The 18,138-nt window shown below is 37.1% G+C and overlaps 1 protein-coding gene across 2 annotated transcripts in view; it reads left to right on the forward strand.

Moving 5' to 3' along the window:
• The window catches only part of baz1a (bromodomain adjacent to zinc finger domain, 1A), a 30,583-nt gene extending 12,540 nt beyond the window's left edge, over nt 1-18,043 (forward strand). The window contains exons 18-28 of one of the 2 annotated variants that reach the window (XM_056476701.1): nt 112-657; nt 2,163-2,317; nt 2,391-2,530; nt 4,035-4,183; nt 5,788-5,868; nt 6,013-6,260; nt 8,840-9,030; nt 9,136-9,467; nt 13,237-13,412; nt 13,610-13,697; nt 17,014-18,043. In XM_056476701.1, the coding sequence (XP_056332676.1) occupies nt 112-657; nt 2,163-2,317; nt 2,391-2,530; nt 4,035-4,183; nt 5,788-5,868; nt 6,013-6,260; nt 8,840-9,030; nt 9,136-9,467; nt 13,237-13,412; nt 13,610-13,697; nt 17,014-17,186 (2,279 nt within the window). In that variant the 3' untranslated portion in view covers nt 17,187-18,043. The remainder of the gene's footprint in view (nt 1-111; nt 658-2,162; nt 2,318-2,390; nt 2,531-4,034; nt 4,184-5,787; nt 5,869-6,012; nt 6,261-8,839; nt 9,031-9,135; nt 9,468-13,236; nt 13,413-13,609; nt 13,698-17,013) is intronic. The other variant, XM_056476702.1, reaches the window with a different exon arrangement.
• Nucleotides 18,044-18,138: the final 95 nt, after the last annotated feature.

Below are 18,138 nucleotides of genomic sequence, written 5' to 3' on the forward strand. Positions count from 1 at the left end.
ACATACTTGGTGTTATTGAGATTGATAAATCAATAATATTCAGTAAGCAACTTAACAGATAATGATACTTTTGTAGCAAATATCTATAGCATTCCTATTTTCATTTTCCAGTGAAGAAAACAAATGGCACAACAAAAGAGAAACCGGCCGGTGAGGTTGAAGTGAAAGACAACCTGAGCCCAGAAGAGCTACAGCTTCAGCAGCTCAAAGAGAGAGAACTTCTGGAGCGCATTCAGCAAGCCATGGCCTGTACCTATATTCTACCTCTCGGCAGAGACCGCCTCTATCGCCGTTACTGGATATTCCCTTCTGCCGGGGCCCTGTTTGTTGAGGATGACTTTTTCGGCCTGACAGAGGACATGCTAGAGCCCCGTCCTACTCCCGAACCCAAAATTGAAGAACTTCTTTCAGCTGAGAGCCCTGTTAAGACAGATGACACCACCGAGGAGCTGATGCTGGTCCAAAACACCTCACCCCCAGTCAACCGGCCCAATCAGTGGTACTTTTACAGCACAGCTGAAGAGGTGGAACAGCTCATAGAGGCTCTGAACCCTCGTGGACACAGAGAGAGCACCCTCAAAGAGACTCTGACGGTGGAGAGGGGCCGCATTTTTCAGCTGATGGAAAGCAACGCTGCGCAGCGCTACCATCACTCAGGTACTGTGGGATTTTGAAGCCATATTTCCTAAGGGGCTGTTCACATATCGCATCTAAAAGCATGTGGAAAGCTTCCTTCACCATTTTCAGCACGTTCCGTGATCATCAACCGTTTTGATGGGTGTGCCTGGAATACACCAGCACGTTGCATCGCTCCTTATTAGAAATAACCAACTTGCATTCTCATAAGACTGGCTTATACAAGCGTTGTCACGATACTGGAATTTCTGTACCAGTCCGTACTGAAATTTTAAAAACGTCCATTTCCTGCTAATATTTGAGTGATGTTGAGCATGTACTTAAACACCTATGATTGGCCATTGTTCACGTGCTCAACAGAAATGACTATGATTGGCCTTTAGGGTCATAATTTTACCGCTGTTCACCGAGTGCAGGGAAACTGGAGCATTTCAAAGCTGTGAAGATCAGTCGATCCATCAGCAGATCGCTCGTATATCAGCTTATTGACAGACCAGCTGATCAACACAGCTTTGAAACACTCCAGTGTCCCTGTATCTGTGTTTGCACTTGATGAACAGTTTGTGGTGAACTGATGACCTTCACGGCCAATCACAGTCATTTTTGTTGAGCATGTGAACACAATGGCTAATCAGCGGTGTTAAAGTATGCACTTATGCAAGCAGGAAATGGAAAATTTTCACATTTTTAAACACTAGTTCATACCAAGGACAAAACTATAAATATTTATATATGTGGATGCCAATATAGCTGACATTACAATTATCTTTCTTCAATTCCTTGGATAAAAGCATCTACTAAATGTATAAATGTGGTGTGTGACCATACATTTAAAGGGATAGTTCATCCATGACAATTTTAGTCATTTATTCATCGTACGTTTGTTCAGGACCTGTGGAGTTTCTACTGTTGAACCCAAAAGAAAATATTTCTCAGAATGGATGTACATTCATTCATTCATTCAGTTTCCTTCAGCTTAGTCCCTTTATTCATCAGGGGTCGCCACAGCAGAATGAACCGCCAACTTATTTAGCATATGTTTTACACAGCAGTTGCCCTTCCAGCTGCAACTCCGTACTGGGAAACATCCATACACTCTCATTCGCACGCATGCACTACGACCAATTTAGTTTTTTCAGTTCACCTATACCACAGGTGTTTGAACTGGGAAAAACCGGAGCACCTGGAGGAAACCCACGCAAACACAGGGAGAACATGCAAACTGACCCAGCTGGGACTCAAATCAGCGACCTTCTTGCTGTAGGGCGACAGTGCTAACCACTGAGCCACCGTGTCGCCCACATGGTAGTACATGACTACCATATTATTATTCTTTTACTATGGAAGATTGTTTTGTAATCAGCATTCTTCAAAATATAATCTTTTCTGCTTAATAGAAGATACACGTACAACAAGATTAAAACTATTGCTTTGTCTTCGTGTGTGTGTGTGTGTAGGTTTCTGACTTTTTTTTTGAACGCGCTACACCTTGTGGTTTTATATTCACTTTACGACTTATTGCACAGGTGAATCTCTACCAGAGACTAAAGGCAGTTCGGGAAAAACAAAAGTTGGCCCACAAAGTACTGTACCTGCTGAGTGCTTCATGGAGAATCGTCTTCGAGACCTACTATTGGATATCGAGGACCGCATATATCAGGGAACTCTTGGCTCAATTAAAGTAAGCTCATTACTGAGTTATAAATATTGTTTGTGGTAGGATCTTTAATTATATTCTTCTCATGTATGAAAAGGTGATGGAGAGAAACTCATGGAGAGCAGCACTGGAAAATGGGAACTATGAACTATTAGACCCTGACTCCAAAGAGAATGGGCTAATTGGCAGAGAAGAGGAGCCAATGGAGATTGAGGAGAATCACAGAGTCAAAGACAGGTTATTTTACTTGAATACCTGTTCATTGTGTATTTTTACTTGTATGTTTGTATAATCAGGGTGTCCGCGGGGTCTTAAAAAGTATTAAAAGTTGCTAAATCAATTATGTGAAAATTAAGGCTCTTAAAAGGTATTAAAGTCTAAATCCGGTTTTCATGGGGTCTTAAATTTTCTTCAAGCATTGTCCAAGTTTTTATTCAAGTGTCTCACTGCAAAAAAGCATAAATATATTTATTTTCCTTGGTTGGTGATGTCAAGTAATTTGCGACAAATGCGGGAAGGTGATGTCTTGCTCTACACATAACCTTCGAAACCATGAAGCAAGCCTATTCAATTGGCGGCCCGCAAGGCAATTTGTTTCGGCCCTCCAAATAGTGTGACCAAGACACCAGAAAATAAATTTAGTTCAGTCGAAAAATGGCCACTATAGTTATGAAGTGACGTGCATCTGTTCAATACAGCACGAGCTGCAGTTGAAGGCTGCGTAAAGCGTGAGTCACCTGGCATTAAACGAGTGGCGCGGGCAGCCGAAAAAAAATTGGATACTTAAGCTTTAAGCCTTCTCAACGCTGCGTTTCTGTTGCACGAAACAAAACTGCTGCAACTAAACAAAGTTATGTCTCCTGTGAGCTAGTTTAAAGTTTCGAGCTTATATCACATATTCCGTCTTTTCTGCGCGCAAGTTTGCTGTAATATTTCCAATATTAGAATATATGCCAGTATGTGTGCGCAAGTGGAGCGATGCGTTGGCGCCTTTCAGACGCACCGAGTAAAAAAACATCTCACGCTGTTGTGGTGAGAGTTGTGTGTGGCTTTCAGTGCAATGTAAACAAAAGATATGTTAGACGAATTATTGCAAATTATTAAAATGATTATGTATGTATAAACGCAGATAATAACAACAGTTAATCTAAATACTTGGCTAATATAAAGCTTAAATTTATATTAGACGTGATAACTGTGAAACTATGATTACTCTTCAGACTATATAATCGTACAACCAAAATCTATAATTGTTGCATCCATAATAACAAGTCATATCTCTCCGGCCCCTCATTTGGGATGCTTTTCATAAACTGGCCCCCATGACAAACTAATTGAATAGCCCTGCCATAGAGTAAAACAGACAGCAAAATGGGAAAATGTAAGTTTGCGTACTCCTGGTTGGAGAAAGACGAGTTTAAACAGTGGCTGAAATCTGTTGCTGAAAACAACCGCGTAATTTATTCTTTCAAGCTTTGTTTCTTCCGAGCTTATCTTGTTCTGTTGCACGGTTGTGCTTCATTCATTTATTGAACTACAACTGTTTATTAACAAATGTTTATTAGGTTAAAGGTTTGATACTGATTAGAACTTGCAGTGGCGATGAGGTCTTAAAATATTCTGAGAGAAAAGTCTTAAAGGTATTGAAATTTCCTTTAGGATGCCTGCATATACCCTGATAATGTTACCTTGCAGCAGTGCTCTGTGAATGTAGAACTGATGGTGTCTTTCTCTTGTTTAGGCTGCAAGAACTGAGGGTGGAGGGTCAGAGTGCCACATCCACCAGTGTGAGCACACCACAACCCGTGAATAATGTCGTTCACTGCTTGGCAAATGCCCTGGCACAGGTGGAGCAGGGCATAGAGCGCAAATTCCTGAAAGCTCCACTAGGTAAGATTTGTTAAAGATCCAATGACATGAACACACAGTTTTTTTAGATGTTAGTATCAGTATTGTTCGTTTTTAAGATCTCCATAAGCTAGTGTGCTCCAAAACAGTGACAAAATTTGCATTTAGAAGATGTAGAACTAATATAAACATGTAAAGCTTGGAGTTTGTCAATTCCGCCTAAATGTGTGAGAAATATCCAGCTGCAGACCCACACACGTTTCAGCAAACACAATCCAGGACACAGGAACCCAATATGGTTACGACGGATGTTAATACAACTTCTCAGATCTCATCATCAATATATTTTTATATATATTGCAATAAATAGTGTACACAATAGACAATAGCGTATACTATTTCACAAATATGGTGATCAAGATGGGCGAATAGGGAACGTTGTTTTCCATCTCTATTCAATATAATACACTGTCAGATAAATAATGACTGATCATCTATGATGATTGATGGAAAACTGTTCAGAGTCAAAAGAGAGACAAAAGATGCTCCTAAGGAGTTTGTTATCGTTACACAAGAAAAAATAGAAGACTGTTCCGTCATTATATATGGTTCATCCCTGCCTGGATCTTGTGTACTGGTTTGTGTGTGTGGGTTTGCGGGTCTACAGCTGGATGTTATTAAAATGGATCAATGGTTTTGTTCACGTCACCTAATACTACAGTTTCAAATCAAATCTACTGACAAATCAAATTCTCTCTAGTATCTGATATTCCCCACCCCCTTCAAGACCCTTTTAATTTGCTTTTCATTTGATGCACTTAAGCTCGACCACTCTTACTGGCAAAGTAGTGATCAAAAAAACACTATTGGCTGTTTTTTTTTTTTAAAGGGGAGGAACTACACTGTCCCAGCCTCACTTCGTGTTTCGCTTGAGATTGTCAAACATCGAATAAAAGCACATAGTTCAAAGCACTTCACAGGACTTTTAATGCTACAGCTTCGAGCACACTCTGCTGAACTATTGTCAAACCCCAAAGTTTGTCCAGTCCCTCTTTCGAACCTAAAATCAACAATTTGTTCATATGTTAGTAACAATAGGCAAAGAGAACGGGATCTGCACACAAGAAACAAACTCCATGAAATTAGCCCTAATGTTAGTAAAAAGAAATCTCTATAAATACTCCAACAGCTTGGATAATGTTTTTAATCACTGTTGAATTGGTCAGGATGATAAGCAAGTTTGTAATACTTGAAGATTTTCCCACATGTCTATTTATAAAAGCACTTTAAATATCAAGCATGGTCTATTGGATTGTGTTGGGTTTATTTCCAAATTTTATTTCATTTTTATTTATTTATTTATTTTGGAAGAGATTTTCAACACTGTTTATCCAAATGCTGTTTTAGAATTTCTAGGAAAAATATATTGTGAAACTTTAACTTAATATATTACTACAGTATACTTTTTTTGTTTGTTTTTACATGAAAATAGCCTAGAAGCATGGTATTAAACATTATTTTATTTTATAAAAATTTTTTGATTAACATTTATTTTATATGTAATTACTATAGTTTTTTTTTTCTTCATAATTTTTGAATGCATTAATCTACAGTCTCTAACTTGTGATTGTTATATTTTTATGTAGGTGATGAGGATGCCAAAAAAGACCAGAAGGCGAAGAAAAAGGACAAAAAAAAGGATGATGACCAATCCAGTGAGAAAGACGGTATGATTTGTTGTTTACCGATTTGGGAGACTGAGCAGCCGTTTGCTTAAGCATGTTTACCAAACTGAAAGTGTTTTAATTTTTAGCACATGCTGTATTTAACGATCAACAGTAAACCGGTTTTCTTCTGTATGGTTTCAACAGATGGTAGTGAAAGTGGGCGGCAGGTGAAGACTGTGCAAGAACGCTGGCGCGAGTCTCTTTTGGCTTGCACCAGCCTGTCTCAGGTTTTCTTGCATCTTTCCACACTTGAGCGCAGTGTAGTCTGGGCCAAATCCATCCTGAACACCCGCTGTAAGGTTTGCCGTAGGAAAGGAGATGCTGAGAACATGCTTCTATGTGACGGCTGTGGCAGAGGCTATCATATCTTCTGTGTTCGGCCAAAACTGAAGGTAAGGGCTTGCTAATGTAGTGGACACTAAAAGTTAGGGCTGCATGGTATTGGAAAAATCTGACATTGCCATATTTTGTTTGAAAACTATTTCACCAGATGACTTGTATAGCTCTATTTGGAAGGAATTCAGTCATTTATGTTGATTTTGGATAATTTTGGGAGGGAGTGAATCATGTATATAAAAATAATCAACAAATTACAAGTATAGATAAATGGAATAGAGCAAAGACAAAAATAAAATAAACAATGCTTTAAGGCAGGGGTCACCATACTTGTTCCTGGAGGGCCGGTGTCCTGCAGATTTTAGCTCCAGTCCTAATCAAACACACCTGAACAATCTAAGCAAGGTCTTACTAGGTATACTTGAAACATCCAGGTAGGTGTCTTGAGGCAAGTTGGAGCTAAGTCCTGCAGGGACACCGGCCCTCCAGAACTGAGATTGGTGACCCCTGCCTTAAAGCATTGTTTATTTAATTTTTGTCTTTGCTCTGTTCTTTTAATTTAAATTTTTTCTAGTATAAAAGTATTCACGCAGTGAAATTGAATAATCAAATGTAAAATAACACTGTATATTCTTTATTATAGAAATAATCCAATAAAATTCATCTTTATTAAAGTAAAAATAATAATAATAATAATTTGTTTCTGAATGTTTTAAATGGGTCAAATATAAGCCCAACTCAACATTCTGCATTCTGCAGTGTGACTATTGCAGATGCACACATTAGCGATATCGCTGCGAAAACTATATATTGTGCAGCTCTAATATGGGTGCAACAACACCGGCTTCTCATGCTTCTGTTTTAGTAGTAAGGTTTGGTATATGATACGTTCAGTAAAAAAAGAGAATGCTGTCAAATAAAAATAAAGAAAATCATTCAAGCAAAATACAATACAAAATGAGTACAATATAGCGAAGATAATACTAAAATAAAAGTGTTTTTGAGGTATCTTAATATCTGTCGAATAGTATCTAATATAGAGGTATCTATATTATTCAGTTTGTGTAACTAAAAACTACTCGAATATAACACTTCATACTGTATATGCTCTAACCTTTATTTAATTTTAACAGTTAAAACATTATTGAGCTATATATAGTTATTTAGTCAAGATCAGTGAGGGATTTCATTATCTTTTGTTGTTTGATTAATATTAAAAGCACAGATGTTGCAGAAAAAACTATTATCTGAATGTTTACATTCTAAAGGCTGATTTATACTTCTACATTGATTGATCGGCGTGAACCACGGCGCCTGCCTTGCGCGTAGTCGTGCATTTAAACTTCTGCATGCTGTTTGTATTGCTCTGCAATAACACTTCCGAAACGCTAGCTGGCAGTAGGTGTTTTGTTTTTTCTGAACGATACAAGTAGCTCAAACTCGCTCATTCAGATGTAGGAACCAGCGGACGTGCAACAGCTTTAATCATAATGTAAACACAAAAAAAATTCCATCTGGAGCTCCTTCACAGGACTCACACTTGTAAACACTCGCTCCATCCAGCACGCGGCTCTCAGCATGCTTGTCAGTGCGACCAAGCTGACCAATCGCAGAGTTTGCTCTACGCGTCGTTGAGACATGAAGCAAAAATTTTTTTGAGAGGTGCGCGACGCCATCAGCCACGGCGAGGGCTATGCGACAGTGCAAAGTCTACACCAGACCATATGCGTGCGCTTGACGCAGAAGTATACATCAGTCTTAAAGCATAACTTATTGGCCACTGGTCAAGTTGGACATGTTGACGTAAGTATTGGTCATAATTAAGTTTTAGCGTTAAGCAAGAATTCATTTGTAGGTCATAACTTTTGTTTACCTGTTCAGATGTCTGACATGAGTTCTCTTTGTGCTTTAGGCTTCAAAGTTTAAATAACCAAAGCTCATAAATTTAGTTCAAACAGGAATAATGTCATATAGTGTGGGCTTCTGGTGGCAAACGTCTCTTTCATTTTACATTTACATTACATTTAGTCATTTAGCAGACACACAGCATTTAGTCATTTAGAAGAGCACAAGAAGTGCTAATTTTACAAAGGAACTATAAGTACCAAGATTATAAAGTGCTAGAGTAAGGAAGGGATAGTGTTTTTTATTATTGTTGTTGTTGTTGCTGTTATTAATAATATTATTATTAATTTTATAGAGGAAAAGTGAGTTTTTACAGGTGGTTTGTCAAGCCCACTCACCTGTGTGAAGCCCACATCATAAATGCATTTTTTCCCCATATGGGATATGAAGTGATTGTAAAAAAGGGTCTGGTGCAAGCAGAGATGTGAAACCTCCCTAACTTTAGTGCTTACTGATGGCATATTTACTCACGGAGAGCCTTGTTTCAGGACATACATTCTAACATGCAGATCCAGTTCAGAGTTTAATTATAGAAGTTGGTAAAATGAAAAACATACGTGTATTTAAATGCAAACTGGAAAAAAAAGCTAATTCCATATGCATGATGAATCGTGGAGTTCATTTCACACAGTTCAATATTATATTGAGTTTTGGGCATGTGTACTGAATAGCATTTTAAACTTCTCAATTCTAAAGAAAGTTTTGACATTTCTTTGATTTGCTTTTAAAGGCTGTTCCTTCTGAAGACTGGTTCTGTCCTGAGTGTCGTCCCAAACAGCGCTTGAATAGAATCAACTCCCGCCAGCGTTCCTCTGTAGACTCAGAAGAAGAATTGGAGGATGAGGAGGAGTCTGAAGAAGAGGACGAAGAAGAATCTGAAGAGGAAGAAGAATCAGAAGAAGAACAATCAGAGGAGGAAGAGTTAGTAGAATTGCTGTTTTTTGGATTTTGATCATGATTTCATGCAGGAATAAGTTCAGAAGTTTTAATGAGGGTTGTTTGCTTTTTTCACCAATTGTTCAACAGGGTGCCTAAGAAGGCTGCGGTCAAACTTCCTCTACAGAACAATAAAGGAGGACGTTCGAACAGCAAATCAAAACAAGCTGAATCAGCTAATTCCACGTCCCGCTCGCAGCAGAACACACCCAAACAAAGCCAGCCTGCTAATAAAGGAGGCTCTAAAAACTCAGGGAAGAAAGCCACCCCAGTGTCCAATGGCAAACCTCCATCCCGTGTAGGAAACCGATCTAGTGCTCGTCTTAGTTTAGAGGTGATCTCCACTAATGACACAACAGGGAAATCCGAGCAGTCCAGTCCTGCTGTGGAGAATGCAGAGTCCAGGAAGAGGCCCATTACTGGTAAGGAGTGTCAGGGATTTTGCTGGAATGAATAAACAAATCAGTCTCACTTGCATGTTAGAAATTTGCATCACGTCTAATTGCTGTTCTTTGGTAGCTTGTTTCTGCCTTCAAACAGAAAAAATGGTCATTGCGGCTTTTTGTCTAATAATTTTTTTTTCTCATAATTGCAAGGTCATTAGACTTAGACAAAGATTTTCTTATTGCAATAAGGACTTTATCAAGCTTATGTTAGAAGTAGGGATGCTCCGATCAATCGGCCGATAATCACATTTAATGACTCTATGAAAGACTGATTGAAGGTATTTCTTTAGGAAATAAGTCTCAAACTTGATTCCTGGAGGGCCGCAGATCTGCACTTTTGCTCCAATCCTAATCAAACACAGCTGGGGCAACTAATCAAGGTGTTCAAGACTACTAAAGACTATTAAGCAGGTGTGAGTTGGAGCTGGTTGGAGCTAAACTATGCAGAGCTGTGGCCCTTCAGGAGTTGAGTTTAAGACCGCTAGTTTAGGAGTTTACAAGCATAGGAAGAAGCACATGCGCTCCCATATGGTATACATAGCCTACAGCACCTACAACACATGAGGAGGTGAATGATGCGTGGGGACGTGAACGATCCCTGCGCTCTCGTCTCAACAGCTAAAATATATACAGATGCAGTGCGTCCTCTGTTTTGAGGAGTTCAGCCTCTTTGTTGCAAGTGCAGCCATTGTATGTCCAGTGTTTTGAGCTGCTGTGACATGAGCACCTATCTAGTGTCTCATTCAACCCAATGACCTCTCCCGCATATATAAATATACGAGTCTCCCGCATATTCATACCAGCTCCATGATTCTCAAAAATTTGTTAAAATACCCAGAAATCATGGCAACGAGAGTGGATAAGCAATAGAACAGATTGCAAGAAGAACAGTGATGTTCTAAGCATTACATTTCTTAGGTTAAATGTAAAGCTGGCCACATGTTCACACCTAAATGGTTATGAGAGGCGTGTTTAATGTATTATATGCAGCGTCCTTAATTTATTCTCTTAGGTACACTTAAAAATCATATTTATGGCCTGTTTCCACTGAGTGGTTCGGTATACTTTTATTGCCATTTTCACTGTCAAAAGTACCAAAAACCGAACTGTATCGTACCACTTTTTGGGTATCCTTAGCAAAAGGTACCTAGCGCAACAAAAGGGTACCAAAAGGGGGAGCTAGACATGCAGCTAAGCACTTGGTTTACAGAGATGCGTCACTAACTCACAAGCAGAAGAATAAAAACAAAGGAAGCACCATTTTTAAATACACAGTCACGACATTACATTATAATAATATATACATATAATAACGAGCCATGATCGACCTGAGCTCAAACAAACCTTGTCGTCTTGATGAACAATCACAAAAGAACAAAATCCATGTCCTGTTTTTGTTTTACGAGGCCTTCTAGAAGTGTGAGCGGTTTCACTTTCTCTAGAGAGCTCACATGCACGTCTATATTTGAAATGACAAATTTCTTGAGCTGATGATGATAATAACGTGTGCATGATTATTGAAGTGACATCCGATCCTTTCAGAAACTGACAAATGAAGGAGCAAATGAGTCTTTCAGCAACCTAAAACATGACCAAACGACCATGTTTAACTATTTTCATCACCTTTTGGACTATCATGAACTCTGAATGACGGAATTACTTTCTAACAGAGGCTGCATGTGCTGCTGAAGATTAAAGACACAGATGAGAGGTTTGCACTGGCTGTAGGCTATATGCTGCGTGTTTTTTAACACAAATGACTAAATTTATGATGTGTAGGGTTTTTTTTGTAATTGGTAACATATCGGCTACTGTAGGGGCTGTATGTGTTCATATGTTGCATTTATAACATTAATTGTAATTTGTAGTTGCAAACATTACAGTAGGCTATTTTTGTCATTGATCTGCAGTTATAATCAAATCGTCTTAATAGAAAGGTTAGTCATGAACATTTATACATGAGTATTTGTGTATTAAGCATCTGTTTTGTGAGAAGTGCTTCTCATAAGATATGTGAACGACCTGTACAGCTTTACTGTAGGCATTTCCTCGACCAAGAATGACGTCAACTGAAACGTTGTCGTACACCACGCCCTTTTGGCAGTGGAAACGCAAGCCTGATAAAGGTGACTCGTACCGTATCGTACTGTACCACTCAGTGGAAACGGGCAATTAGAGGGAAAATGTGCTTAATGTATTATAAAGCTTGTAGCATCAGAATTCTGTATCGGCTGATCCCCATTACAAGGAATCTGTACTTGACATCGACTGCAAAAATCCTGATCGAAGCATCCCTAGTTAGAAGTGTGAGTTTAAAACTTCATTTTTTGACAGAATGACGCCATAAAAAGGTAAAAGTTTTGAGCATTTTATACAACTTCTCTAACTGTAGCCAACTTTTTTTTTAATCAGTTTTGGCCATTTATTTATAACTGTTTTGAAGGCCTGAAAATGCAAACCCATTCAATTTTGGTTCCGTAGTACAAGTGAATGCACAACTACTTGACAACTACATGCTAGCAGCAAAGTTTTAGTCCGTTTTTGCAGATTCACATTTTCATCTGTACACAGAATTTTTCAAAAAATAAACAAATTTTGTTCATTGTTGTTAGGGCTGCACAATATATCGTTTGAGCATCGATATCACAATGTGTCCATCCACAATAGTGACATTGCAAGATATGCGGTGTTGAATTGAGATTATAGTTGACCTGAAACCACAGGTTGAAACAAGATTTGTGGAGTCACTGCAGAATTGAACCATAATTTATTGAAAGTTTGTCATTTGTATGCGTCTTAATTAATTCCTGTAACTGTGAGCATTTTATGATGGCTTAAAGCATTCAGGCACAAGAAATTGTACAGTTTTATACTAATGAAGATTATTTTAATTGGATTATTTAAATGAAGAAGACCTAATAACGGTTATTTTCCATTTAATTATTCAATAATTTTTTTACTTTTGACTGTAGTTTGTTTAGTACATGTATATAATAAATAGTATATATTTATATAAAAAGATATATAGATTTATACATGAATCACTCCCCTACAAAATAATCCCAGTCAATCTAAATGAAGGGCTTTCTAAAGTCATCTGGTGAAATTGTATTCGTATAGCAATATAAATCGCAAACAAAAACAAATATTGCAATGTTAGATTGTTCCAATATGGTGCAGCCATAATTGATGTCATGCAAACATTTTATTTCACACTTTATTTATTTCACAGGTTAGGTTAATGGAGAAAAGTCAAAATGATGATGCATAAACTCACAATTCAATTAATTTCTGTAGTGCTTTTACAATGTAGATTGTGTCAAAGAAGCTTAACATAGAAGTCCTAGTAATTGCAAGACAAAGTGAGATTAAAAGTTGCTATAACTATTTATATTTTTGGATTTATTTCCATAGTCCATAGATTAATTCATTTTTTTTCAATTCACCTTTATTTGTATAGCGCTTTTACAATGTAGATTGTGCCAAAGCAGCTTTACATAAAAGGTCATGGTAAATTGGAACAGTGTAGTTCAGTTATCAGTGTTTAAATTCAGTTCAGTTTTAAAAGACGGATGAAATGTTACAAAACAAAATTTTTTTTTTTTTTTTTTACATTTTGTATCAAACTTGGGATGTTTAACTGTAAAAATTGCATACTTGATCTCTGAACGAATGTAGATATCTGCTATTTTTCCTTTTTCATTTTAAATTCTTGTTCACATCTCCGTTATTGTGGTTTGTCCAGCAGAGGTCTCCCCAAAATCCAAAATCATCTTGGCCCCAACCACCACTTCATCAAGCCGTCGAAGCTCAGGGAGAAACTTGGGTGTCCACGAGCTGTCGGCCTGTGAGCTGCTCTCTGTGGATCTGGTCAGACATGAGGACAGCTGGCCTTTCATGAAACTAGTGTCCAGAACTCAGGTTAGAAGTTAAGACCTGTTCACACACACAGCGCTATGGTTATATAGTCCTATTTCTTGGTTGGTATATGCATAGCTATACTTTTTGTAGGTACAGTTACAAACTTTGCAGGTGTTATACGTGACATCTCACTATTCCAGTTTTACTCCAGGGCATTACTTGGTTTTAATGACTATGTTTATTGGCTGTAATTTCAGGTGCCTGATTACTATGACATAATCAAAAAACCCATTGCCTTGAGCACAATCAGGGAAAAGGTCAACAACTGTGAATACCAAACTGCTGGTAAGTTTGCCGATTTATTTTGTGGAAATTGTAAGGTTTAAATCTGAAAAAATTAATTAATAGATTTCAAAAGACCTTTAGGTGACTTTACTTTAAAAAGTGAGCAAATCCTTTGACTTTTTTTATTTATTTATATAATTATATGCATATAATACTTTAAGTAATAATTTTAAGTCTATGGGTTTATTAATTTTTTTAAGTAACTAATCACTTTTTACAGTGTAGCGTGACAACCCAAATATAATCCCCTGCTATTGAGGGATATTGTATTGCTAGATATAGCTGACTTTTTCCAGCCTAGAAGCACAAAAAAACTAAATATTAGATTATTATTTTATTTAATTACATTTTTTTTTTTTCTAAATGAACATAGTTACTTTAACTGTCATTTTAACCATATAGCAACTAACACCAGCAGTCACATAACCACAACATCCCATTTAGCGTCTTAAAATTCTTTTGAACATAATTAGGTGCCGCTAGTCAATCAGACAACGCTTCTGTTTGTTTTTGCTGTCACTTGCTTAAATAAGTTATCGATAAGTGTCATGATAAACCGCTGTGAGTTTAACTCCAAGTGCTGCGTGATGCACGTGCATTCGTAGGGGAGTCAGATTTGTCCAGCGGTTGCCCACGCGGTTTGGGCTATGCACTGGTAACTGCTAACTGAATGGAGAAGGTGCACACAGTTATGTTTTGTTAAATAAGTTGCATATAAAAGTTATGTTTCAAAACCGCACAAATTTTGTCAACCCGCCTATGCCACTTTTTACCCACATAATCAAATTCAAAACTGCCCAATCTGGCAACACTGGTAATTTTACTCACCATTTGGTCAATCAAGTTTTATTTTTTATTCATATTTTAGGTTTATCAAAGAAGCTTTTTAGCTGAAACTGTGGCCTTTTAGTGCAAATAAATGACTGCAATGGGGAATATTAAAATAATGTTGTAAATGTTCAGGTTCTTGCAGATTGATCATTTTGCTTCCTATAATCAGGATCATTAGCAATGATTTGTAATTGTATGAATCGCTAAAAACACAGTTTCAGCCAAAAATCTTCTGTAATGGTCTATTTAAGAAAAAGCATCACCTACATTTTGGATTGGCTGAAAATTAGTAAATTAACAGCAATTTTTAGCTCAGGGTGTTCACAAGGTCTTAATCTTAAAATGACTTAAATTTTAAAAACAAATTCACTGAACCATTCTGTTGTATGTTTTAAACATTTTAAACAGGTCTTAATATTCCTATGGTCATGTGAAATTACCCTGTCGAGCCAACATCCATCCAATCACCAACTATCCATCTTAATAAACCGTATTTATTTGAGATATTTAAGTTTATTGCAAAGAGATCTAGTTCACTTACATTATACATCAAATTCTCCAAATTAAGTTTCCTAGTTAGGGAAAGAAAACTAAAATCAATTACGCAATTCCTTATGACAATAACAGTGATAAATCCCTTTACATGATCTTCCATTTATACAAAATCTAATTTACAGAAGGGACAGCAGATCTAATATTTATAAACAGGCATGAAACTTAAGGTTTCATAGCAGAAATGCTTTTGGTGGAATAGGAGTTATATACTCAATCCATTTGAACCAAAAGTCAACAAATATATTTTTGATTGTTATAAGTATAATGTGTAATTTTCCCCATAATTAATAGACTTTTAACAAAATTAAACTTTTAAGTGAAACGTTTAAAAAAGGTGACGCATTATTTAAATTTGTGGCTAAGAAATAACTACATTCAATTTATTAATTTGTATTTTTTTTGGTGAGGCAAGCAAGAAAAATCCATTGGTCCAACCAGGGCGTTAAAAAATGCTTGCCATTTGGTAAAAGTAAAATTTTATTCATAATGGTCTTGAATTTGGCTGCAGAAACCCTATGGTTGAACTATCATTTAAATATTCAGTACAGGGTTCATACAGTCCTGAAACCTGGAAAAGTCATGGAATTTTGACGTGGCATTTTCCAGACCTGGAAAAACAGAAAAACCCATAAAGTTTTGGAAAAGTAATGGAAAACATATATCTGTATTCTTGAATATAGGTTACAATGTTTCCTCTGAGATTTTTTCCAGCTGTGCCGGCAGTCCTTTAGCACAGATCTACCAACTACGGCCTTGTTTCAATGACAAATGTCATGAGCGCAGTATTACAAGTCAAGATTGCATTTATGTAATACGAGCATATGAATCTCTTTGCTTGTGCACCAATTTCCTCTGTTCAAAACTTCTTGCACACCCTCAAATATACACTGCTCAAGTGTATTTTCTTGTGCGCTCTCAAATAAACACTGCTGATGTGTGATTTAGTGCATTAATGTAGTGAGTATGTCTCCAACATTTATTAGATTGGCTAGGAATATTTATGAATGTCTCCAGTAGACCTGCAGAGCGGCATTAATGCGTCCTGAAGTAAAGTGAAACAGTTATAAACTCCAGCAAGATAAAGTCATTGTGTGCAGAACCACAGACCTTTATCTATAAAGTATAATTATGGAAACTGTTCATCCTAACTGAAAGCTACATTGTGTTTGCTAGCCTCACGCATTGCGCACCTGTCAGTCAGCATGTCACCTTAAAGGGTTAAACAAATAACGCACAGCACTACTACAATTACAGAAAAGTTTGCGCTGTTATAATTCACTTACCTTTTAATACGTTTTGGTGCGATTATAACCTGCTATTTAAAAAAAAAAAAAAAAAAAAAAAAAAAACGGCTGAATGTTTTGAATGAGAAGCTGTAATATAGCCGTGGCGGGATGAATTGTGGTGTGGTGCATGGCCATGGAAGAATGAATGTAGCGGAAACCATGGGTTAGTTGTCTTCACTTCTATTCTGTCCTTGGCCAATCACATTCTGTCACATAATTAGTGCGGTGTAAGCATGATCTAAATCCATTTTACATGGATATAAATATAAATTGAAACTAAATAGATTTTTTTACAATATGCTGTAATAAATTTAAAGATGCTTTGTTTTTCTTTTACCAGGCATATATAGACGTTGCATGAAACATTAGGTCATGAAAATTTACTTGAAGGTTTCGGAAAAATCATGGAAAAGTCTTGGAATTTTAGTATTAAAATATGAATGAACGCTGTCAGTAGTTCTGAATAATGAAGCTTGTTTTTGTTTTTTACCCGTACACAAAATAACTATTAAAATGGAAATATCCACTTGAGTACAAAAAAAGGTCAACACTCAATGTCATTTAGTATAAATTACCTTACTGGCTAGAAAGAGTTGCACAAGTTCACAGCCAATTGTAATTTCCTGTTGTTTTGAATCTTTTAGCGGAGTATATTGAGGATGTAGAGCTCATGTTTTCCAACTGTCTGGAGTACAACCCGCACAACACCAATGAAGCAAAGGCCGGTCTCAGGCTCCAGGCTTTCTTCCATTCAGAGCTTCAGAGACTCGGCCTGGCTGACCGCATGACCCCTCCACAGAAACGACCCCGGATGTAAACAAGCCCGTCTTCCCCACAAATCCTCAGATTGGCCAAGACTTGAAGGCCAGTTCATAATCTGCTCTCTAATTATTTTGCTCCGTGGCATTTGAGGAATGTTCATGAACATTCCAGTGTGGTGTGTGACTCGATAAAATTCTGCATAGCTCTTGTTCACAGGAAAATGTATTTGCAAAATGCACTCTTGACTGATTTCAAGCGACATTTATCTTCACAGCCAGTGACGGGAGTATAAATTGGCCTTTAATCCTATGGATAAGTCTTTTAAAGCAGCAGAAAGGTACAACTATGCTGTGAAGAAAAAAAAATATTTGCACTGTTTTCTGAGAAGTTTTTGCGTTCACAGTAACTCAGGACAAAAAGCATTTGTACGTTTGGTTTGTTTTTTTTTTGTCTGAAATTTAAAAATGGTGCATTTTTTTTGTGTTTATACCTTGACTGCATTTCTAGACTACTATTTTGTATAGATTTTTACACACCCGAGTGACAAATTAAGTCTTGCAACTCAACAGGAGCAAATAGAATTGGTTTTGTAGTTGTGAATAGTTGTAAAGATTAAAGTTCCTTCTGTCGGGTCCCTATAGCTTGCATAAACACTACATAGGAACCAGACCATCTCGTTTCATTGTTTTCCTTCTCAGCTTTTGGTTATTTATTTAGATTTGGGTATAATTTGCTTGCTTTATTTATAAGACTGTCTTTATAGGTTGTGTTTGTCTTTTTTTCCTTTTCTCTGTACTTCAGAAAGCTGAACGAATCAGTTTGTTTTTCCCTCATGGGTCTTAAGAGTCATTTTACCTGCTGTGTAATTCTTTTTTCCAGATGTAAAATAAATTTTGTTAATATTTGGCTTGATCACGTGGGATCATTTTTGAGTTGTGCACAACACTAGTGGAGACGTTTCGCTGATCACTGTTTTCACAGCACGCCTCTTTATACACTTTATTAGA

The sequence above is a fragment of the Danio aesculapii genome, chromosome 17, assembly GCF_903798145.1.
Source record: "Danio aesculapii chromosome 17, fDanAes4.1, whole genome shotgun sequence".
Lineage (NCBI taxonomy): Eukaryota > Metazoa > Chordata > Actinopteri > Cypriniformes > Danionidae > Danio > Danio aesculapii.